Source organism: Oppia nitens, unplaced genomic scaffold (assembly GCF_028296485.1).
Source record: "Oppia nitens isolate AA-2021 unplaced genomic scaffold, nextdenovo-longstitch-racon4-pilon3 scaffold1_pilon_pilon_pilon, whole genome shotgun sequence".
Lineage (NCBI taxonomy): Eukaryota > Metazoa > Arthropoda > Arachnida > Sarcoptiformes > Oppiidae > Oppia > Oppia nitens.
Window position 1 is genome coordinate 11,200,492 of NW_026533199.1, and position 25,018 is coordinate 11,225,509.

At 22.2% G+C, this 25,018-nt stretch overlaps 3 protein-coding genes across 3 annotated transcripts; 2 read left to right on the forward strand and 1 right to left on the reverse strand.

Annotated features, from left to right (window-relative positions):
• Positions 1–337: 337 nt before the first annotated feature.
• LOC128951458 (probable H/ACA ribonucleoprotein complex subunit 1) lies at positions 338–4,121 on the reverse strand. The gene is made up of 3 exons (XM_054296705.1): positions 4,110–4,121; positions 1,005–1,305; positions 338–813 (listed from the first exon to the last, which is right to left on the reverse strand). The coding sequence occupies exons 1-3, from the start codon at positions 4,119–4,121 to the stop codon at positions 338–340; spliced, it is 789 nt and encodes a 262-aa protein (XP_054152680.1).
• A 4,953-nt stretch (positions 4,122–9,074) lies between these two features.
• Positions 9,075–11,453, forward strand: LOC128951459 (acetylgalactosaminyl-O-glycosyl-glycoprotein beta-1,3-N-acetylglucosaminyltransferase-like). Its single transcript, XM_054296706.1, has 3 exons — positions 9,075–9,699; positions 9,787–10,518; positions 10,859–11,453. Exons 1-3 carry the CDS (start codon positions 9,075–9,077, stop codon positions 11,347–11,349), a joined length of 1,848 nt encoding a protein of 615 aa, XP_054152681.1. The 3' UTR covers positions 11,350–11,453.
• Positions 11,454–17,849: 6,396 nt separating this feature from the next.
• On the forward strand, positions 17,850–21,524 carry LOC128951461 (potassium voltage-gated channel subfamily KQT member 5-like). The gene is made up of 6 exons (XM_054296707.1): positions 17,850–17,900; positions 17,945–18,442; positions 19,209–19,577; positions 19,740–19,781; positions 20,583–20,761; positions 20,885–21,524. Exons 1-6 carry the CDS (start codon positions 17,850–17,852, stop codon positions 21,522–21,524), a joined length of 1,779 nt encoding a protein of 592 aa, XP_054152682.1.
• The last annotated feature ends 3,494 nt before the right edge of the window (positions 21,525–25,018 follow it).

Consider the following 25,018-nt stretch of genomic DNA (forward strand, 5'->3'; position numbering starts at 1 on the left):
TAGATATTAACGAAAAAATATTAATAATATTTTACGAATTTTTAAATATATTAAAATCTATGTAAAAAATAATAGTTATTTTTTGTTTAAAAATGATAATTTAAAAAATTTATTAACTTAAAACATACATGATTATATGATATCATATTCAAAAATTTATAATAATAATAATAATAATAATAATAATAATAATAATAATTCAATAATTTATCTAAATGGTAAATAATAATCATTTTAAAAAAACTGCAAAATGTAATGAACTAAACTATAGAAAAATATACTAAATAATAATATTTAATATATTTTTTGTTAATTATAATAAAACTATTATTGAATTTTATGCCTTTTTGGCCGAACTGCTGGCCGCACCGGCAGCCGACGCGGCACTGGCAGCTTTAGCTCCGTAGCCACCTTTTAGACCACTGATGCTTTCAATACCATCGTAACTGCCACCCAACAGTCCGCTCAATCCCTTTCCACCTACCAGTCCACCGCCCAGTCCGCCGCCCAATCCGCCGCCCAGTCCACCGCCCAGTCCACCGCCCAGTCCACCGCCAAGACCGCCAGTAATGCCAGCAGCGGCGCCGGCAGCCGGAATAATACCGCCCGAAACTCCCAGTGCACTATTCTGGCGACCCTCGCCGCGGGCAACAATAGTCTGGACATCTTCGACAACCGGTGCAATCTCCTGGACCACACGTCTGTACGGTATGATAACTTCCCTGAGCTCCTGGATAACTGGTCGGACCACTTCATGGGACAAACGATAGGGTTCTTCCTCTGATTTGGTCGCCTCTTGTTGACCAGGAGCACCTGTAGATAGGTAGGTAGGTCAATTTGATAATGACGGACAGGTAGATAACAAAAATAAATAATTAATTAATATTAGTTGTTTCAAAAACATTTAACAAACATTAAATTAGTGTAGTTATATGTATATGTGATTAGGACAGTTAGGATACAGTTTATAGTACAGGTAGTAGTCTAGTCTACTGTTACTATACCGGGTGTATGTATTTGTTGGACAAAAACGCCACTTGATTTTGAATTGTACAATATTTTTACTGGCAATTCAATGGCCGGTATCTCAATAGTTTGCGGTTGAATCGGCTCCTGTGTCAAGTGTACGGGTTTGATGTCCAATCGCCAATGCGATTTAATGGCAGCGGGAATAATGTTATTTGAATGGCCACTGGAAATAATGCCACCGCCTCCGCCACCACCACCACTACCATAGCTACCGGAGCTAATGATACCGCCATACGAGGCATAGGTTTGTGCAATGAATGCAGCGATTACTACAAACTGTAATTATAAAACAATATTAGTATTTTGATAATAATAATAATTTTTGATATTATTTTATTAGCACTACATTTTCATCTATAATAATTAATATTTTATAAAAATTTTCATATTTACCTTAAACATTATTAATAATAATAGTAAATTAAATTGTTAACTTTAAAAATTAACTATTAATTAAATTAATATATATATATATTAAAATTTACTGAATCAGTCAATTAGAAACTGTATAATTATATTTCAAATATATATTTCAATTATTTAATGAAAATTTGAATTTAATAATTTTTAAATGACAAACATTGGCTTTTATATACTTTAATAATTTGTCAAATATTATAACTAGTATTCGTATAATTTTGTTTTACTATTATTTTATTTATTTACTTATTTTAAATTAAATAAAAATAATTGCACAAAAAAAGCTGTATCACTTTTTTATATTATAATAAAATCTATTTTAAAAATACTGTATTATTTATATTTTGAATTATATACACTAACACACTAACACTTCAAATCTAATTTAATGCATTTTATTGTATTTATATTTTATCAAATTTATGTTTATTATATTAAAATTTTTACTTTTATTTAAAAAAGTCAAATATAGTTCAGATTTTTATCAGATATATATATATATACAGTATATATTCACTTTTATTATGAAGTTATATATTATGCATATATTTATAGTCTGATACAATTTATCATATAAAATGTATATTCAGTATATAATGTATACTATATTAATAAAAATTAATAATTTAGTAACAAATTCTTAATTTTGTCATAAAAATTTGCATTTATAATTTATATATATATATATATATATATACACACATTAGACTAAAATATATATAATCTAATTGTATTAGAGTTTTACGGAAATGTAATAATATTTTTAAAAAAATAATAATTTTGTTTATTGTTGGCATTAAATTAAATATTCAAAATATGCAATGTGTTTTAGTAATTAAAAAAATAATATTTTATATTATTTTAAGTTAACAAAATAGAAAACTTTTGATAAAATAAAAATTTAAAATAATAAAAATTTTAATTGAATTGGAATTTTATTATTTAATTTAATATAATAATTTTTATTTTCAATATTATTATTATTATCATTTCAAAAATTTTTAACATAATTTTTGTTAGAAATTCATTTGAGAATATACTTAATATATATATATATATATAAATGAAATATATAAATAAAATAACTATATAACTTTTATCATTATCTAAATCTAATTTTTTTATTTTGGTTTAAATTTAAATTAGATTTAAAACATCAACAAAAAATATTATAATAAAAAAATAATTATAAAATGAAACACATCATCATCATAACCAACAACTACAACAACAAGCAAACAAAATTGAAAAAGTTTTTAAATTAACAAAAAATAATACTAATATCTCTTAAGGGTTAATGAAATTAATGGACTAAACGTTATAAAGTGAAAAGTTTTTTGAAGGCATGTATACAGTATGTGTACTGTAAGTACTATAAGTGCATATTTAATTCAATATACTATACTGTATATTATAAGTATATAAAGTGTTGCTAATACAGTATATATACTGTACTTTTATATTATTGAGAGAAAAAAAAATTATAGCACTGGTATGTAATGATATATACAGCTAACAACTTTACATCACTGGTATCGACATCATCAGCATCTGCAGCAACAACAACAACAACATTAACAACACGTTGTTGTGAGAGTGCATTAGCCCAACAGTACGGCTATTAACTCTCTCGCAAGAGTTGTCGGATGACCTGTGACTTGAAAGAGAGAGAGAGAGAGAGAGAGAGAGAGAGAGAGAGAGAGAGAGAGACTGTAGTATTATAATACCCGTACCCTTTGAGAGCACTTGGAGGCACATGTATGTGTGTATGTGCTGTTAGATAACAGATTTTTTGTTGTTGTTGTTGTTGTTAGGTATAGTTATTTTAACTATCAGATAATGTTTATTTTATACCGGGATTTTTTTATTGTTGTTGTTGTTGTTGCTTGATTCAATGTATTTTTTGTTATTTATTTATTTTGATATTTGTTGCATTTATACAGTATAATTAAGCTTAATATACGCATATAAATAGTGTATAATATATTATACTTTAAACTTTATATACCATATACTTTATATGATAGTATCATTTAATGCAAATTGTTATTTATGTACAGTATATATATATATAGTATATAATAAAAAAGGTTATTTTATATATAGTTATAAATTATATAACTTATATAATGATTATAATTTATCTAATATATAGTTTAATTCATTGGAAATCATTAGTTGTTACTATACTATAATATTTAATTCATTCTCAGTATAAAAAAACGTGTATAAGTTTTTTTCCTAATATAATTCAATATTACAGATAAAATTTATTTTTTTTAAATAACATTTTCTCAATGTTAACTAAATATACAATTTATTTATCAATACTGTTTAATATATATAAATATATAAACTATTGCAATTTAAATAAACAACATTTTACAATAATAATTATTGAACAAAATGTTAATTTATTAATAAAGGATTTTTTATGAGGAACTCTCCTCTTTAATGGTTAAATAATATTTATTTTTTTAAAAATTGTTTTCCGGATATAACTTATACAGTAATATACTGTATATTATGGTATTAAGCAAATAACTTACACTTAATACTTCAAAATAAAATATAAATTTTATTTCACTAACAATTAGCTAATATTTATTTATAATACTATATATAAATTGATTATACTATACTAGATGTACAGGTAAAACCTTATTTCCCATTATTATTATTATCACTGTATTGCCTAATGTTGATGTGTAATGTGCTTATTGTTGTCAAAAACTTTTTATATAAAAAAAATAATTTTATTATTTATAGGTGTGATTGAATGGCTATAAAAAACATTAATAATATTTTTTTTTACTTTATATCTCTCTTTGAGATTTTATTTAGTCGTTGTTGTTATTGTTGAATACATTTACTATTGAAAAAACACAACACATATATTAAATACTACTTGTATAGAAAGTTTGAGATAATTGAAAAAATTATTTTTTTATATTTTGTGTGTGCAATAACTACAGTATAAATATATTGAATATAAAATACTGTATTATTCAATATATATATATATATATATATAAGAGATTTACAGTGACTTTATGAGAGAGTGAATTGAAATTTGCAGACAAATATAATAAAATTATTTTATTATTATTATTTTTTTCTACAAAAATAAAAACTTGTTTTCAATGTCACACTCTAGCGTAACGAGAAAATGCAATGTTAATAAATAAAAATTATTTTAAAATTATATATATATATAGATATAAATTTATACTGTATTTTCATATAAAAAGATCTATTGATAAATTGATTTTTTTATTGTTGTTATACATATGTTTAATTTTTATTAAACATTAACATTATTATTATTATTAATTTACTATTTTTAAACATTAATAAAACATCAATTTCTATATATAAAAATAATGATTGTGATAATAATTATAGAAAAAGTTATATAATTTTTATTATTTTTATTAGAAATAAATATCATATATGTTTTTATATATTAACTATATATATAGCATATAATGTATATAAATTTTTATATGTAATAAATTAGTTTAGATTTTAAATTTATATACTATCTATTTAATTTTTTTATTTTTGGGTATATACTAGTGGACAAGTAGATAGACTTAAATAGATAAAAACTTGATCAATGAAGCTTAACATACCAGAGCATTGGGAAAAAACCAGAGCACACACACACATACATACAGTATACATACCTTTCTAATCTATTGAATAACCTACCTGTGCTGTGCACATATAAAATACTTGTTACATATAAATTATTAGAGGTAGAGCTCAATGTACCTAAAATAAAAAAACTTTCACTTATATATTAAATATATATATATATATATATACTATACACTTCTATTACATACCTGTGCTTAGCTGGCCATAAAATGTGAATGTGCTTCAAAGCACACAGAGCACCTGTAGTACTGTATATACAGTATATAAATTTCTATGGATAATGGCTATATCTGGTATAGCTAGTTATGTAGGTCCAGACACCGGTGCTCTAGCTTATGTTGCTCTGTTGCTTAGCTTAACTTTTTTTATATTTAAAAAAAACATTTTAAAAATCATTGCATAACATTTCAAAGGCTATAAGGAAAAAATTTTATTTTTTTCTGGTCTCTCCTCTATCTATCAACCTATCTATCTATCTACCTGTGCGCGCCTCCCTTTAGCACTGGCAATGGTAATGGTGTGTTTGACTCTTAACTTGAAATTTTATTTTATCTCTCTCTCTCTCTCTCCCTCTTTCTCTCTTCAATAAGCAATAAGTGAGAGCCCATACATAAATGCATACATAAGTCAGTCACTGTTGTGTTGTTGTTGGTTAAGGAAAAACTATAGACAATCGAGAGGTACATACAGTATATATATATATATATATATATATATTGTATATACACTGTTGTAAACTACTCTCTTATGTCTAACCAAAATATATATGTATATAAATTTATATATTAAAAAACATACCAGTGCTTGTTTATATATATAGTTTAGCTAACTATTGTTTTATGGCTATTGTTTCCATAGACATTGGTTTTATATTTTTTGATATCAACTGTAATATAAATAATTAAGAATAAAATAAATAATTTTTTTTATATATATATGATATTTAATGTTATCTATATATCATTTAATTAGTTAAATACTATAAATGTATTGCAATAAAAAGTGTGGAAAATAATGTAAAATATTAATAAAAAATATATTAAGTCAACTAAATTGCTTTATACAATAAATATCATCATTATATACACTGTATTTAAATATTTTACTTTTTAAAAAAAATGTTTTAATCAACAAAAAAGTGCTTAAAAATGTGAGAATTTATGGAATAATTAAAAATATAAATATTTAATTTTAAAAAACAATTTGAAATAAAAAATAATTAAAATAAAAACAATGTTTTCCTCTATTTGTTGATAATAATAATAATAATAATAAATTTTGAATTAATATTTTAATAATATTAATATTAATAATGAAAATACTAATAATAATAATGTCATTGATTGTATAATGTATTAAATATATAAATATGTGCATGTTTGTTTTTAAATAACTTAATTTTTTTTAATAAATAATTTTTTTCATTTTGTTTTATTATTTGTCTTAAAAGAAAAAGTAAAATAGTTTACAAATAAATATTGTGTTAATCTTTTAGTCAAAAAAGTAAATAATTAAAAGTGCATTAAAAATTGCTTTTATAACAAATAAAATAATAATTATTTTTATTAAAGTTCTGTTTATATAATAATATAACTTCTGGTGAAATTAAATAAAATTTTAGTATATTTAAAAAAATATTATTTAATTTTAATTATAGTAAATTTTATTCAAAATTTTAAAAAAATATATCAGTGCTTTTAACTTTTTGACAATAATAATAATAATAAAAATGATAATAATATTTTAATATATTTGCTGCATATTATAATTATGCCATCATTATCATAAACAAATAATATGTATTATATGGTTTATGATAATAATCTACAGGTATTTATAAATTACAGTATACTTTATATAGTTTTACTTAGATTTATAAATTTAATTTTTAAAAATTAATTATAAAAAATACATGTATACACAATTTTATATACACTTGATAAAATAAAATTTTTATTTAAATAAAGTATATTTAATTTTTTAGCACAATTGCTCATAATTAAACTAATTAAAATATTTTCTGTTAATTTTATTTTTAAAGAAAAAATATTTAATTTTATTAGTAGTTATTTTTTTATTTTAAAAGTAAAATATTCAATCAAATGATTTTTAATTAAAATATATTTGAAAACAATTTCTAAGTAAAAATAATAATCATTTTAAAAATTAGTTATTTTGTTTGAAAATATTTATTAGTATTTTAATATATAAAATGTTTATTGCAATCATTATATTTTTAGTATAAAGATATACCAAAAAATATATTTATATATGATGTCATCAAATTATCTTATTAGTAATATTATATTTTTATAGTTTATTACTATTGCTTATACTGTAATTTATATAAATAATTTTTTAAAAAATAACTTTAAGTTTATATAGTATATTTAATATATAGTAAAAATAAATATAATCTAACTTCATATTGTATTAAAAAAAATATAAAGAAATTTATAATCATTATTATTATTATTATAAAAATATAAAATTACATTCAAATTATTTTTGAACATTATTTTTTACTATATATATAAAAAAACATAAATACATTTATAATTGCACAATTGTTCATTTGATTATTTTTTCTATTTAATATATGTTTCAGGGTAAAATTTTATATACACAAATACACACAATTGTATATACATTTAAATATAAATATTTAATATATTATTAAAATATTAATAACATTTGATAATTTATACATTAAACATATACTATTAGTTGATGATAATGATTAGCCGTGATTATCAACATGGTTTATACAATTGTTTATATATATATACACATTTGTATTTATATATATATATATATATATATATATATATCTGTATACATATACACACACAATATTATTGTAATAATATTAATGATTTTTTAATTTTGAGGTCACATAATCATCATCTCAAACAGTTAGCTGATTATTATAAGCTATTGTTTTATCTGATAAATAATAATTTTATGTTAAAATATATAATTAAATTTTTCAACAATTTTTATTAAAAAAAATAAATATTTAATCTATCATAATAATATACTGTTAGTTTAGTTGCTCAATTTTTTTACACTTTCAATATTTTTTGGCAATTTATAATCGAAAAAAAATTGTTAGTTAAAAGTAAAAAATTTCAATACACATGTATTTTATATATAATATTATTTATTAAATTTTTAGCGGATATACTGTATGTGTAATTTTATTATCATTTAGTTAATTAACGTAATTGTAAAAAATATATTTATTCATAAAGTCACATTTGTTTATAACAATTTGTTTAATTTATTGATATTTATTTTTTATAATATTATAAATAGTTAAGTAATATTTTCAAAAAGTTTTTTTTTGGTAGTGAAACTAGTTTTTTGTATACAGTATATACTCATTATTATTAGTGAAATATTAGTAAATTATTGACGTCAATTAGCATATACTGTATGTAATTTATATAAAATAATTTTTTAAAACATCATAATATTATAAATATATATATAACTTATATATTTTAATGTCTAATTTAATCTGAATTTTCAAGTATATATATATTTGAATATAGTTTTAATTGTTAATTATTTATTTTAATTTTAGTTTTACTTAATAAATTTTAATTTTAGTATTACTTAATAAATTTTAATTTTATTTTTATTTAGTATTCAACAATGATTTGACAGCAAATATTTAATATACCAACAAAAAAAACACTAACTAAACATAACCGGTGATTGATTTTGTGATAAAATATTAAGCAAAAAATATTAATAATAATAATAATTGTGTATTTCCGATAAGTTATTATTAATCATTCAATTATTTATATATATAAATGTTTGTATTATTTACATTAAAACAATAAGTATTACTATTTATATGTTTTTTTTTGATACATTGTTTTAACATTTAAATATTAATAATTAACAATTAAGTACTTTAGACAGTATTATATTATTACATTATTATTATTATGCATCGTATACCAAAACAAAAGTTGGTCACCCTATTTGGTTTGACCAGTTTGGTGGCCACTATGATAACCATAGCCCGATTTTCCTCAAGTCTAACCGGTCCGATACCCGGTGCCGGCAACCGATATGTTATATCGCATGAAAAGCTGATTGAATATCAGCAACGATTGCGATTAATAGCCAGTAATAACAATTCAAATGAAACATTGAATAACTTATTGGAAAACTTGATGACTATATCCTATAATAAATTACATGTGATTAGTAGTAGTAGTAGTAGTAGTAGTAATAGTAGTGACGATAAATATAATAAAACTTCTAGTATTAATAGTACTAATAGTGATAATAATTATAAAAGTGCAATAAATTATAACATACCGGTGCTCAAAAATAACAACTATAATAATAATAATAAAGTGATATCATTGTCATCGTCGTCATCGCAATCATTATTGTCATCAATAGATCCGCTTTCTTCATCCTCATCATTGTCTGGACTAACACGTGATCAGCAGCAACAACAACAACAGCAGCCAATCATTATTAATGGTAAAAATATCGGCACAGGTAGTCATCATAATATACCGGAGCCACATAATCAGCAGCAACAGCAACCACTTAGTGGTAATAAATCAATTAATAAAAATAATTTAATTGTGCCAACAATTGATAGTAATAATAATAATAATGTGTTAAAACTGTCGAAACAAGTAGGAGAAGCCAACAACAAAGATAATAATAATAAGCCTACAATTAGACCAGGGCTTAGAAAATCAAAACCAGTAGTAGTAGTAGTCGACCCTAAAGCCGATATCAAAACCAATGACATTAACATCGATGTCGACCCACAGGTCATCAAAAAAGATAGACAACAACAACAACAACAACAACAGCAACAAAAACCAGTCAACCCGTCATCGGCTGACAGTAATCTACAGCAAGTAATCGAAAATGAGGAAAAAGTACCGAAAATACCGGTCAAACCTAAACTGGTATTTGACAGCAAAGATCTGTCCACTACTGAGCACATGTTAATTGACAAACCCCTTGGTTGTGATGACGATATGGGCGCCTCATTGGATCTATTGGTTATTGTCAACTCGGCTGTCGACCACTGGGAAGCCCGGGAAGCCATACGCGATACGTGGGGCAAGTTTGCCATCGAACGGGGAGCCTATCTGTTGTTTCTTGTAGGCAGTTCCTTGAGTCCAGTTGTCCAGCACCGGGTGCTTATGGAAGATGAACGTACCAGCGATTTGCTACAGGGCCAGTACATTGACAACTATTTCAATTTGACATTGAAAACCATATCGATGATGCACTGGCTAAGCACCCGGTGCTCGCGAGTCAAGTACGTACTGAAAGTAGATGACGACATGTTTGTCAATATGCAACACATTACCGATTTTACCGAAACCCGTAATTTTAACAAATGTATAATAGGTTTGTAAAAAAAAATTTTTTCGATATTTTATTTTAATTGTTAGTTTAAGCATAAAGAGTAATAATAAAAAACTATTTTAAATAATTTAATTAATTAGTGTATTAATCAGTTAGTATTTTTTAACTACAAAAAAATAATTTTTTTAAAAAGTACGATAAACTGTAACCTAATATTTGAAAATAATTTATAATTTACAAAATCATTAATAATTAGAAATAGTTAGAAGAAATAACAAGTATCTATAAATCATTATTAATTAATTATTATATTTATAATAATTAAAATAATAATAATAATTTTTTTTAAATAAATATTTTTCTATATCTATATATAAACTAGGTAAATTGGCCAAAAATTGGAAACCGCACCGCAACACAAACAACAAATGGTATGTACCGCCCGAGGCGTTCAACGGTACCGTATTTCCTACTTTTGCTACCGGACCGGCCTATATGATGTCCGGCGATGCCGTCAAACCATTATACGAAACCAGTCTCAGGGAACGGGCCATGTATTTGGAAGATGTCTATATGACCGGTATTGTTGCCGAAAAGGCTGGCATCCGGCGCCTGAATCATGCAATGTTTCGCAACACACATGTCCTCAATTTGGATGAATGTTTGTTTAAGCGACTGATGACCAGCCATAAGCACAGCCCTGAAGAAATACGACGACTCTGGCAACTGGTCTATAGGCAGCCGCCAAAAGACTGTACAACACCGGCGCCCAAAACGGTCAAACCAGTAGTGGTGGCCAGTGTTGGTGCCGCCGCTGCGGCTAATAAAGTCGGCGCTACTCAAAAAGCTACACAAAAACCAGTGAATGGATAGACCAGTCATTTCATCCAATTTCTCTCTCTTTCTCTCTCTTTCTCTCTCTTTCTCTCTCTTTCTCTCTCTTTCTCTCTCTTTCTCTCTCTTTCTCTCTCTTTCTCTCTCTTTCTCTCTCTTTCTCTCTCTTTCTCTCTCTTTCTCTCTCTTTCTCTCTCTTTCTCTCTCTTTCTCTCTCTTTCTCTCTCTTSTCTCTCTCTTTCTCTCTCTTTCTCTCTCTTTCTCTCTCTTTCTCTCTCTTTCTCTCTCTCTCTTTCTCTCTCTCTCTTTCTTTCTCTCTTTCTTTCTCTCTTTCTTTCTCTCTTTCTTTCTCTCTTTCTTTCTCTCTTTCTCACTCACTCACTCACACACACTCTCCATCTATCTATCTTACTATCACTACTACTACCTACCGGTGCTCATAAATATTATAAGTACATTATATTTAATTAGTAATTTTATAAAAATTATTAAAAAATTTATTTATAATTATTTATTTATTTTTTTATTTGTATTTTTTAATTTAATTCATTTTTTGTTTGTTTAATTGATTAGTAAATCATTACATTTTTTGTTATCGTTGCTCAATAATACTGTATTATTTTTAATTTAGCAATGTTTATGTTAAACATTAATAACAATAATAATAATAAAATCATCATTAATTTGTGCTTGTCATTTTTTTAGTTTCTTTTTTTAATAATTTAAAAATAATTTATTAAATACGCCCAATCAATAAAAAATAATATGTTTAATAGTTTTAAAAAAAAAGTTTAGTTATTTTCTATTATTACAACTATAATATATATATATAAATAGTAATAAAAACTAAATTATATATATTTTATATTAATTTTTAGTAAATTTTAATAATAATAAGATCTCTTATTTATTTGTATATAAATCTTTATTATTTAACAATTATTTTTGTAATTGTTAACAATTAGAAATTAATTTTATAACTTTATTGTATAAAAAACATATGATTTTTTTGATGCAGAAAATAATTTATTTAATAATTAATAGTTAATAAGTTAATAATTAATAATATTTAATATTAAAGTAAATAAAAATTATTTCTACTAATTAAGCTGTTTTATACAAAATAATAAATATATTTCATTAAATAATATTAATAATTAAATAAATTAAATTAAAAAAAAACTATCAATCAATTGAGTACATTAGTTTAGGCACATTGTTTGATACAATTGTCTACAGTGTCAATAATTACCGCACCTTTTAGTAGTTTAAGCGCTTCTGTAGCCAAATTAGTACAAACCAATTGTGAACCGGTAGCAACTTTATCAATGATATCTATTATCGGATCGATCAATGAGCCGGTGCTGGCCAGACATGACTTAAATTTATATATATTATTTTTACATTTACCTAGAATTAATATGAGAGTAGTAAAATTATAATTATTTTTTTATATAAATTTATAATTACTAATTAAATGTTTCGGCAAACATATGATATACTGTATAAAATATATTGTATTTAAGTATTTTTGTAAATTAAAAAAAATAATTTAATATAGTTATTTACCACAATAAGCATCAATGTCCAGTGCATTACATTGAATAACCATGGTGATAATTGTCATAAATGCCAGTGCCCAGATCAGTTTACTATTGGTTATACACATTATTATTGTTAGATTATAATTTTTTAAAAATATTTTTTTTTATAAAAATATAATTAATTAATTAATATAAAATTAGCGTATACTGTATGATACTGTAATAATTTAATTATTATAAATTAAATTATTAATATTCAGTAAATTTTGTTTGTATTTTTTTGATAAAATAAAACTTGACGCTATTTATACCATTGCAAATATGCTAGTAAATAGGATTGCCAATAAAAAAAACTTAAATATTATAATCTTTAAAATAACTATTTTAATATTTAATAAAGTTAGTAACTTTTTTAAGTTTTAGTTATAAACATATTATGTCTTATAATTATTTTGTATTTATTTAATTAAATATTCATTATTTTTTTGTATTAAAATTTATGAAAGTATGATTTTATAATTTAGTATAATAATTAATATATTAGTGTAACTAAATATAATAATAAAATTTATATATTAAATTGTTGATATTTTGGTTATCATATAAAGTTTTTTAATGACTTTTAACTTTTTTATGTTAATTTTCATTAATCATTGTAAAGTCATTTGATTCATGGCTGTCAACTAGAAAATGATTGTTTAAAAAATGTTATTTTTTATAAAATAATAATTTTAATAATGACTATTAATATTAACAATGAACTTTTTTTTAATTTATAAAATAGTTAGAAAACTAAAAAACTGTTTTAATTTATTACAAATATTAAAAAAATAATTATTTTCTATTAGTATATTATTTTTGTATAATAAATAGTATAAAAAAGTATAATACTAATTATAAGATTAATATTTAATTGATAACTATCAAAATTGTTATTATTATTATTATTATTTTAATAGTGTATTATTTTATAAATATAAAAATCATATATAAAAATATATTCTATAAAAAGATATTAAATTATAATTGAATTTAAAAAAACAAACAAAATATCGATATCTTATTTACTATATTATTCACTAATATTTTTTTTACATATTTATAGATAAGATTTTATATATATAGTATTTGTTAGTTAAAACAATAACTTAATAGAAAAAAATAATAATTAACAATATTGCACAATTATATTGAAACAATTTTTTTAGGCACATTGATTGACACATTTGGATACATTATCTATAATTGCCGCACCATTTAATAGGCTGATCCCGTTTGAGGCCAACATTATACAAGTTAGTTGTGAACCGCTAATCACTTTATCGATAATTTCTACGACATTATTGGGCAATGAGACTACATTTGACAAACATAACTTAAATTGATTGATACTATTTTTGCATTTACCTATATAATAATAATAATAATGATAAAATATAATTTTAGTTAAAAAATTACTTAATAAATATAAATGACAAATAAAAAACAAATAAATTAATAAAATAAAATTAAATATTTTTTTTAATTACCACACATTGTATCGACATCAAGACTGCCCTGACATTGAATGACCATGATAATTGCGATAAATGCAATTGACCATGTTGCTATTATAAATTTTGTATTTATACAACTCATTTTTAAAAATAAAAATATGATTATTTTTTTTATCAAAAAATTTTGACTTATATAAGTAATAGACTTATACAGTATATAATATTGAAAAATAAAAAATAAATATTTGAACTATTTTTTAAAGTAAAAAGTTTGCACTATTTATATAATTATGATTTAAATAATAAATAGGCTGGCCAATAATATTAATTATATGTATGTAAAAATATTTAAAAAATAAATGTTAAAAATTATTATCAGGGTTATTGTATAGTTACTATTATTTAAAAAACCCCTATATTTTTATTATTTAAATAATTAAAAAAAATATTATTACAGTATTATATTATATATTTAGCCTGTTTAATTTATAAAATAAACATTATAAAATTCACATATTTAACTATTTTATTTTTTGGTTATTCTAACTCAACAAAAAAACTAATTTGTCATCTAATTATTTGTCTAACAACAAAAAAAAAGTTTTGTCGTTTATTTTCAATTATCATTGTTGAGTAATTTGTAACTGTTATGTAATGTAAATGTTTGTTAAAATATATTAGATATTTTTTAATATTAATGATTATAAATATATTTAGTAATCTTAGAGTTCAATCAGATCTATTATACTATTAATATATTATTTCTTAATTTTTAGTAAATAATGTAATTTATAGTCTTTTAAATAAAATCATATTTAATATTTTTAAAAAAATTAAAATTATAATAACAAAAGTAATTGTTTAGATTTAAATATTAGATATAATTTATTTAATTTTAAATAAAAATTATAGACTTTAAATCTAAAGTAATAATTAATGAGTACATCGACATAGTGTTAAGGTTTTAGTTTAATATTTATTAATTGTTTGTTAAAAAATTACAACATATATTACAGTATATAATTAATTACATAGTGTACTAATAATGCTTAATTTATAATTTATAAAAAAACGTTTAATACTTTTATACAAAAAAATTAATAATCTCAAAAAAACTTATTAGATAATAATATTTTTTAATAAAAACTTTATTGTATAATATTTTAGCAGAATATAAAATGTTTTGGATATCGGTATCTATTAATAAACTTAAAATAATTAATTTGATTAAATATAATAAAAAATGACACTAAAATTATTAATCATTTAAAAATATTAAATACTAAAAAAACGTGTAGTACTTGATTATATGTTTTATTAATTATAAAAAATATCATAACATATATTATTTTATATTTGATAACAATTTCCTCTATATTTATTTGTTGTCAACTAACCGACAGTTATTTTACGATAGTTAACGATAAATTGCGAAACAATTTACACCTTTTATAGCTTTATTTAGTCAATGATTGCCAAATAGAGGAGATTGTAATCATTACTATTATAATTATATAATTAAAAACTTGATTTCTCTAACTAAAAGCATTAAAAAAAATATATTTTTTTTAGTTATTTATTAAAATTAGTATCATCTGATTTTTGATAAAAACTAATAGATTTATTATAAATTTATTATAAATTATTTACCATTTGATAATAGCATATACCTGTATATTAATTTAATGTATTAATTAAACATATTGCTAAGTTAGTCCTACTAAATATCTATACAATTCATTACTAATTACTAATATACAGAGTTAGGCATATATGCCGCAAAATAGAATAACGCTATATTTCTGTCATTTTCATATTTATTTTTATCAATTATATATATATTTTTATAAAAATAAATTAAAATTTTAATGATAGTGTTTTTATTTTAATATACCGTCTGTGGAAAAACTGACTACAATATTAGTAAAACTAAGATTATCATGTAAATCTTTCACAAAAATCAACTAAAGTTTGTGTTGAATTACAGCAAAAACAAGTCAAATTTTACTAATTAAGTTAATTTTAATTAATTATAATTTTTTTAAAAAATATAAAGATTTATAATGGATAAAAAATTTAAAAAATTTTAAAAACTGCTCTATTTTTATTTTTACGATTATAAATATTTAATTTTCGATTGAATATTATTCAATACAATTAATAGAAGATAAATTAAAACTTTGGACTAATTTAAAATATTTTAAAGTTATAGAAAATAGGAATTAAATTTAAAATAAATATTAGTTTAAATCAAATATTTGAGTAGCAAATTAAATGAAAATTTCAAAAAACATTCTTTTTAGTATTCTAAATAATATTTTAAATAATAATTATTAAAAAAATAATGTAAAGATAAAATAAATTTAAATAATAAAAAAACCATTTTCATAAATAACACAATTTTTTAATTTGTGTTTTAAAATTTGAATAATAAACTATTTAAATTATATTGTATGTCATATGTTTAGTAAAAGTGATTTTTAATAAAATAAATAAAAATTAGATTTTTATGAAACTTAAAAAAATATAAAACCATGAATAATGTAAAATTTAAGTTTAAAGTAATTTAATGAATTTTTTTAAATTTAAAAAATTTATATTATTAAATTAGGCCTGAAAAATTAAGATTTTATTGAAAAAATATCGAAAATTTGATATTTTCATTATTTAATATATAGATGAAAATATGCATATCTTTAAAAATATCAATTTGTACTTTATATTATTTTATTATTTTTAAAAATTATTTTTAACCAAAACTTTAGTCTTTTTTTCACATTATAAAAATTATTTCAGATTTTTAATTCATGTAGTTTTTTTATAATGAATTTTTGTATTTTTGCGCCTTATATGCCTAACCCTGTATAAAAAACATATAATACTTATAATTAAATAAAAAAGTTAACATTACATTGTTATCAAAATTACATAACTAATTTTTATATGTGTAACATTTATTTATTGCAAGTATTATGGTTTTTTTTAATTTATATTATCTAACAATTTTAATGTAATACAATTAGTATTTCTATAAAAAAAAATAATAAGTTTATACTACCTTTGTATGCAATGTTTATTAATATAAAAAAAATCTAGAAATGCTAAATAAAATATTATATTTGATGATTAAAAATATAAATCTAAATTTAATTGTCTTGTAATTATCAACAAAAAAAAAACAAAACAAAATGTCATAAACCTTATATCATATTTCTAAACATAAAAGATAAGTCTAATAAAAAAAATTTTTGTCAGTATATATCTGTATAAAATAAAATAATAAAATACAATTATTATATTAATAATAGTAAAATACATATTAAATTTAATAATAATTAAACTATATTATAATTTATATATTTATTAGTATATAAAATTGTTTTTTAAATATTTATTCAGTGCATGGATATCACTAATAAAACTAATAACAAAAATACAAACTACTATAATAATAATAATAATATCATAACTATTGATAATACTGAAAACATCAGCAACAATGTACTACAACAACAACAAAATACTGGATCGGCTTTTACTACCAGAACCAGTAGAAACTCGATAAATGTACCCCAGATTATCATAACCAGACAGTTCAGCCGTTACCTGAATGTAGGTCCGGCCGCCGGATCAGCCGACGGCTACGGTGGTAGTGGTGGCTATGGCTATGGCAATGAGGACAACAATGCAACCATACAGTCAAAGGCCAGTATTAGTTCGGTCGGTCGGCTCATGCAAATGCTCAAAGTGGTCGATGCCCGGCGCCAGGAACGTTGTCGACGGCTATCCGAATCGGCCACCAGCTATTTGGGCACTGCCCTACCGGAACAGTACGGTCAGCGACAGACTATTGCCTGCTATAAACTACGGCTCCGGATCTACAATATGTTGCACCGGCCGTACGGTTTTTGGCCGTTTCTCTATCATATTGTTGTGTTTTTGTTGGTATTCCTGTGCTTGATATTGACAGTGTTCAGTACTGATCATAATTTTGAGAATGTATCATGGATGATTATGTTGGAAATGGAAAAAGTAATGGTCGGCTGGTTTGGCATAGAGTTTCTGGTCAGGTTCTGGGCATCGTCATGTAAGGTATGTCATGTTTGTCGACTATAGTATATAATATTATAGGTATATTCAAGGTTTAAACCTATTTTTTTTATAACCAATTATGCTAGTTTATCAAATTAAACTAGCATAAATAAACTAGTAGAAATTTAAAATAAGTATTAGGCATTTAATCATTATTTGATATATCATATTAAAATTAAAATATTTATTATAAAATATTTGTTAAATTTGTTATGTTTTATATTATGTTAGGCATTTGGTGATGACAAATAATTTATAATATTAATTAAAAAAAAACTTATCAAATATTTTTTAGACAAAAATATTAATTATTATTATACATGTAAACTATTTAGCATGGATAAATTTGTGTTATAAATATTTAGAGCAATGTTTTTATTAATTTGTTAAAATTTAATTTTAATTGGTATTCCTTAGGGCTAATTTTTATATAATACTAATATAATAGTAAGTAAAAATTAATAATAAAAATATTATTACAGTTTTTTTTATAAAAAAAATTTATAAAATAATTGTACCTAATTCAATTTATTTGAATTGTTTTAAGTGTGTTAGTTTAAACAAAACAAAAAAATCATGTATTATTTGAAAACTGTAACAAATATAGACGGTTAAAAAATATATTTATATAACTAAAAACAATTTATGAAATTAGTAGATTACACACAAAATACCTAAATTTTTATTATGTCTAGTCTAGACTTTTTTTTTTTACTTTAATTAGTAACAAATATTTATTTATTTTATTTTTTTTACTAAAAAACAGATACAATATCGTGGATGGCGTGGGAAAGTCAGGTTTGTATGGAATCCCTTACGTATCGGTGATATCATACTATTGATTGTATCGACCTGTCTATTATGGGTCGACTCGGCCGACGGTCATCTAGTATTCGCTGCGTTTGCTTTGCGAGGATTTCATCGATTTTTTCAAGTGATTCAAATGATAAAATCTGAACGCCGTTTCCGACCGGCCAGTGTCCTCATGAGTGTCATATCCGCACAGAGAGAACAACTGATTATAACAACGTATATCGGTTTTCTGGTCCTATGTTTTATGGCTTTCCTAATCTATATCGTCGAGACTGATGTCAATCAAAATTTCGATAGTATTGCCGACTCGTTTTGGTGGGCCGTAAGTGTCTTTTTTATAAAAAAAACTAGACAATCGGTGCCCGAAAAAAAATCTAGACTATCGGTGCCCAAAAAAAATCTAGACTATCGGTGCCCGAAAAAATAAACTAAAATCAATTGTATTTTCTAATTATTTTTTATGTTTTTATTTTTAATTAAACAGATTATTACCATATTTACCATAGGCTATGGTGATAGAGTACCGGTACGTATTTACTGTATATAAATTGTATTAATTTTTTTTAATTAATTAATTATTATATTTGTATATGTTTTTTTAAAAAAATGTTTTTATATTTAAAAAAATAATTTACAACTAACTAAACAAATTTATTTATTAGTTTAACCTCATAATTATGTCTCATGATTTCAAAATAATTTCGTGTAATTTATTAGCTATTAAAAGAAAATTTTAGTAATTAATTTACAAAACAAAAATAATTTATTATATAATTGGCTCCGGGACATGTAGAGAGAAAAAAAACGTAAACTTTGTACATTAATAAACACATCAAATTGAATATAAATAAATAAGTAACACATTTAACACAATTTTATATCTAGTACATTTATATAGTACTTTCATATCTATAATATTGATATATATTGTACTCAGATAATTACAAATATTAGAGGGTTATTAAAAAACAATAGTAATTAAAATTACAATAGCAATAAAAAAATGTACTGGTTGTAATTTATAACTTATTGTCTTTTATTTCAAATGGGATTGCAATAAATATAAATATCAAATAAATGTTTTGATAGTATAATAATAAATTTGAACATTAACTAGTAATACAGTTTATATCACAAATTTATAATCTAGGTGCAATATAATCTAGAATACAAGATAAATGTTTATTATAAATTTTTAAATTATAAATTTTAGTAATATTTATATATATTTATAACTTTTATTTATTTAAATTATATTAAAAAAAAATACTTTAGCAAAATATTACTTAATATCTATCATATTATAACTATCTATCTATAAATTAAGGTAACATGGTTGGGCAAATTGATTACCTGTGTGTTTACCATAGTTGGTGTGTCGATATTTGCATTGCCGGCCGGCATAATAGGTACAGGACTGGCCATGAATGTCCAGGAAGACCAGAGAGCCGAAAATCGTATCAAAAAACGCAAACCGGCAGCCATTCTCATACAACGGTGCTGGAGGTTTGTAAATTGAGGGGCCGGGGGAGGGTCGGGGGTGACGGACATACCTATTGATGTCGGTTTTTTCAAACTGTACAAGTATATGGATATATCTAATTATTATTATTATTATTATCGGCACAGGTATTACGCGGCCACTCCCCAGTCGCTATCGATAGCCACTTGGCTAATACATAGGCGACATTGTAATCTGATTACTGGACAGGAGAGGAATGCCATCCGATTTGTCCGAATGGTACAGTTTTTGTTGGCTAAACAAACATTTGAATCGCATCTACAGGAACGGGATGTTAGGGATGTACTCGAACAATACCAAACGGGACATTCAAGTATACTGTACAGGATTCGTGAAATACAAAGCGATTTGGACGTATTGGTCGGTAAAGTACAGACCAATGGTAAGCGTATGTTTGAGTCGAGAGCCGGACTCGTCGATCGGATCAAACGGCTGGAGACCAAACACGATGAGTTGGACGAGAAATTGGACCGAAATTTTCAACTGATTTTGGCCGCCATTAACCGCGGTAACAGTGGTGATGGCACTAATGGTAGTAATAGTAGTAGTGGTAGTGATGACCACTTTCGGCAGTCACGGCCACCGTCATCATCGTCGACATCGACGGCTGCAAACACTGGTGCCGTTCATACAGACGTAACTGAGTTGTCGTCTTCGTCTGGCCGCTGGTCCCGAAAATCGTCGACCACTTCGGCGGCAACTTTCTCAACATATAGCGCCGGTACCAGACGTAGCTCTGTTACCTAAAAAATAAATAAATAATTAATTATAAATTAAATATTATTAGTTTTGTTAAATACTGTAAATATTTTTTATTTAGTTTACATTATTATTATAATATCAAAAAAAACTATTATATAATTAAATTATAGTATTAAATAAAATATTATAATATAATTATAATATCCATATTTAATACACAATGCAATCAATACTACTGTATTTAAATCAAAATTTATACAGTATAAAATTATATAAAAAATTAAATAAATGTTTTAGATAAATTAAATAATTAATATAACATTTATAATATTGTAAAATATAATTTATTTTATAATTATAATTGTACAATAATATTATTTTTTATTAATAATTTATATATTTAATATTTAAAATAATAACTAATTCAAACTTGATTAATTAGTTACAAATAATATTAGATTATCTATTGTATGTTATAATAAATTTTAATAAACAGTAAAACTAACTAATTAACTAAAATACAAAAACAATTAATATATATATATATTTATAAGTTTTAGTTTAATAATAATTTTACTAATAAAATATTAGTCTATATTTATTAGAATTTAAAAATTATTATTTTTAAAAAAAAAAATTATATTTTTTAACATTGATACATTTTTGATCATTAACATTTTTACAAAATAAACAAATTCATGTTAAAATAATAATATATTAAAATTATATAATGATTTTATTATTAAAAATATTTTTATTTTTTTTTTGTATACTTGCTCATGTATATTAAAGAGCAAGACAACTAGGGTTGTCTAGTAGTAGTAATAGGGATGACGTTGATTGAACAACCCTAACGACAAGTATAAATATCTTCAGCAGTAATAGCTGTTTTAACACATACGACAAATTGTTTTGTAAATTGGTTACCGCCTACCTGAGCCATAGCCCCCAGCAATAATGTCAAATATTTCATACAATCCCTTTCCGTTTTATACGATTCCATGGCTTTGATATCTTCATGGCTGACACCTATTTTGTGTATACAGTTGACAAATCTGGTCCAACCTGGCTTAGTTTTTTCATTGTCACATCTATCTGGAGTATTTTTTAAAAATTTTGAGGTAAAAATTTAACTTGTTAATTGTATTTTTTTTTGTTTTAACTTTTAGTTATAACTTACAACATAATATATTACGCAATTTTCTTAATGGATCCGATGTATCACCAATTGATGAACGAAAACAAATTGTTAGCACAATTGCTATAACAATTAAATTTGACTTGCTGAATAATTGCATGGCCACTTTTAATTTTATCTATGTTAAATCTATAAATGCAAAATTGAAAATATTTTTAAAAAAATAAATATTTTTTTATAGTTTTAAACCATTATAATAATATTAATGTTGCTAAAAAATGATTATCTTAAGTTTAAAATGAGTACTAAATTAAAATAAAGCAATTTTTTTAAAAAATTAAAATAATAAACTAAAGTAATGTAATGTTTTAAAAATACAAATAATTAATAATGAAAATAATTATATTTATATTTACTTCTCTTTAATATAGCTGAAAAAAATTTTAGTTAATAATAATTAGAAATATAAAACTTATAATATTTATACCTAAAAAGCTTAAAGCCTAAAAAGTAGTTATAATATAGCAAATCATTATTGTATTAATTTATTAGTTTTCAGTTAATATACTATAAAATATTTACTTATTTATTATAATTGATATAAAATATAAGATTTATAAACTTTAGTAATTTTCTAAAATAAATTTATAATAGAAAAAATGATTAGACAATTTACTTAAAATTTAATATCATATAAAATTGTCATATAAAACATTTGTAAATAATACTTGTAGTCTATATTTATTAAAATAAATTACACTAATAGAGACTTTTATAATTATTATTTGATTATATTATAAAATACTATATACTCTATAAGTACTTTCATAATAAGTAAAATAAATTTATTTTGTAAATTAATTATTTTTGAAATAGTATTAGAAATAATAGTTTTTTAAAATAAATATTTACTATATAATATATATATAAACTACTAAATTAAAACAATAATGAAAGCAAAATAAATCATTTATATTGTTTCTATTAATTGCTAATAATTATAATTATTACATTTTGTATTAATATCAAATTTATTATTTATTAAGAAATAAAAATAAATACATTGTTTTTTGTTTAAAAAAATAATTATAATATGTATTAATAACTGAAAAAAATATAATAGAATTCTAATAGAAAATATCATAATAATAATAAAGAAAATTTTTACTCTAATAATTAATGTTTTAAAAAATAATAATAATTAATAATTATAAATAATAAGCAAAAATACAATTGTTTATATTTAATTATTTAATTAAATATTTATTTTTTAAAAAACTGTAAACTGTATTAGGATTTATCATTACATATAGTAATTTTAATTTAATCCATACGAAAATTGCATTGTGAATAATCACCTTGGTGAATACTATCTTGAATACAATTTAAATATTTTTTAGTAAAATCTTTGCCATTATCTTTATTTTTATGCAATTTGGCCAGGGTCACTGAATGATTATATACTTTTCTAATACATATCAATCCTCGACTGGGATGTCTTAACTTTTCCAGACCATTCATAATACCTGATCCATAGCCCATACCATCGAAACATTTAGTCAAACGTAACTTTGCATTATTAACAATATCCGGTTTGTCACAGAAAGCTATTTATTTTGTATTATTTTTTTTATAGAAAAAATTTAATTAAAAATAAAAATTTATAATGAAAATTATATTTATAATAATAATAATTACTTACAGCATATAATATAATCTAATTTTTTCAATGGCTCAACTACCTCGGTCAATATTGATGTTATGGATACAGCAATTAACAAATATATTAAAATACATTTAGTAGTTTGCATTTTGCAGTTTTTTTAATAATATATTTTTGTCTTTCAAATCTAAAATATTTTAGCTAAAATAATGAAATATTAAAATATTTTTATTTTTTAATAAAAAATAAATTTAAACTAAACTTAATATTTTGTTGCTATTTATACTTATTTGTTGTTGAAACTCAATAAACAAATAAATTATCCTAGCTTATTGAACTCATTAAAAGTTAAATATTAGATTTATTAATTATAATTGTCTAGAATAAATAATTAATAATAATGTTAATTAAGATTATATAACACATAATCACTACAGATCATTGTTTTATTTATAAAAATCAAATCAAATAAATAAATTATTAGAGTAAATTACGAAAGGTTATTTATTTATTTATTGTAAAATGAGGAAAATATTTTTATGAATAATACTTTTATTTTAAAATAAAGTTAGAAAAAATAAATATTTATTATATAAATTATTATTTTTTAAATTTTAACTAAATTATTTAGCATTGCATAACACACTTGAATACTGAATTAGTCAATAGATAATTGTTTTAAACATATTGGTGTTAATTTAATAGTAACTCATAAATTAGCATAAATAATAATAAAAT

Excerpts from the sequence above, each read along its gene's own strand:
- LOC128951458 (XM_054296705.1), bottom strand. Across the intron at positions 814-1,004 it reads CCAACAAATACATACACCCG|GTGCTCCTGGTCAACAAGAG; the intron begins GTATAGTAACAG and ends ACCTATCTACAG.
- LOC128951459 (XM_054296706.1), top strand. The coding sequence starts at position 9,075 with ATGCATCGTATACCAAAACAAAAGTTGGTCACCCTATTTGGTTTGACC. Across the intron at positions 9,700-9,786 it reads GCAACAGCAACCACTTAGTG|TAGGAGAAGCCAACAACAAA; the intron begins GTAATAAATCAA and ends TGTCGAAACAAG. Across the intron at positions 10,519-10,858 it reads TTTTAACAAATGTATAATAG|GTAAATTGGCCAAAAATTGG; the intron begins GTTTGTAAAAAA and ends TATATAAACTAG.
- LOC128951461 (XM_054296707.1), top strand. The coding sequence starts at position 17,850 with ATGTACTACAACAACAACAAAATACTGGATCGGCTTTTACTACCAGAA. Across the intron at positions 17,901-17,944 it reads GGCTTTTACTACCAGAACCA|TTCAGCCGTTACCTGAATGT; the intron begins GTAGAAACTCGA and ends ATAACCAGACAG. Across the intron at positions 19,578-19,739 it reads CCGACTCGTTTTGGTGGGCC|ATTATTACCATATTTACCAT; the intron begins GTAAGTGTCTTT and ends TTAATTAAACAG.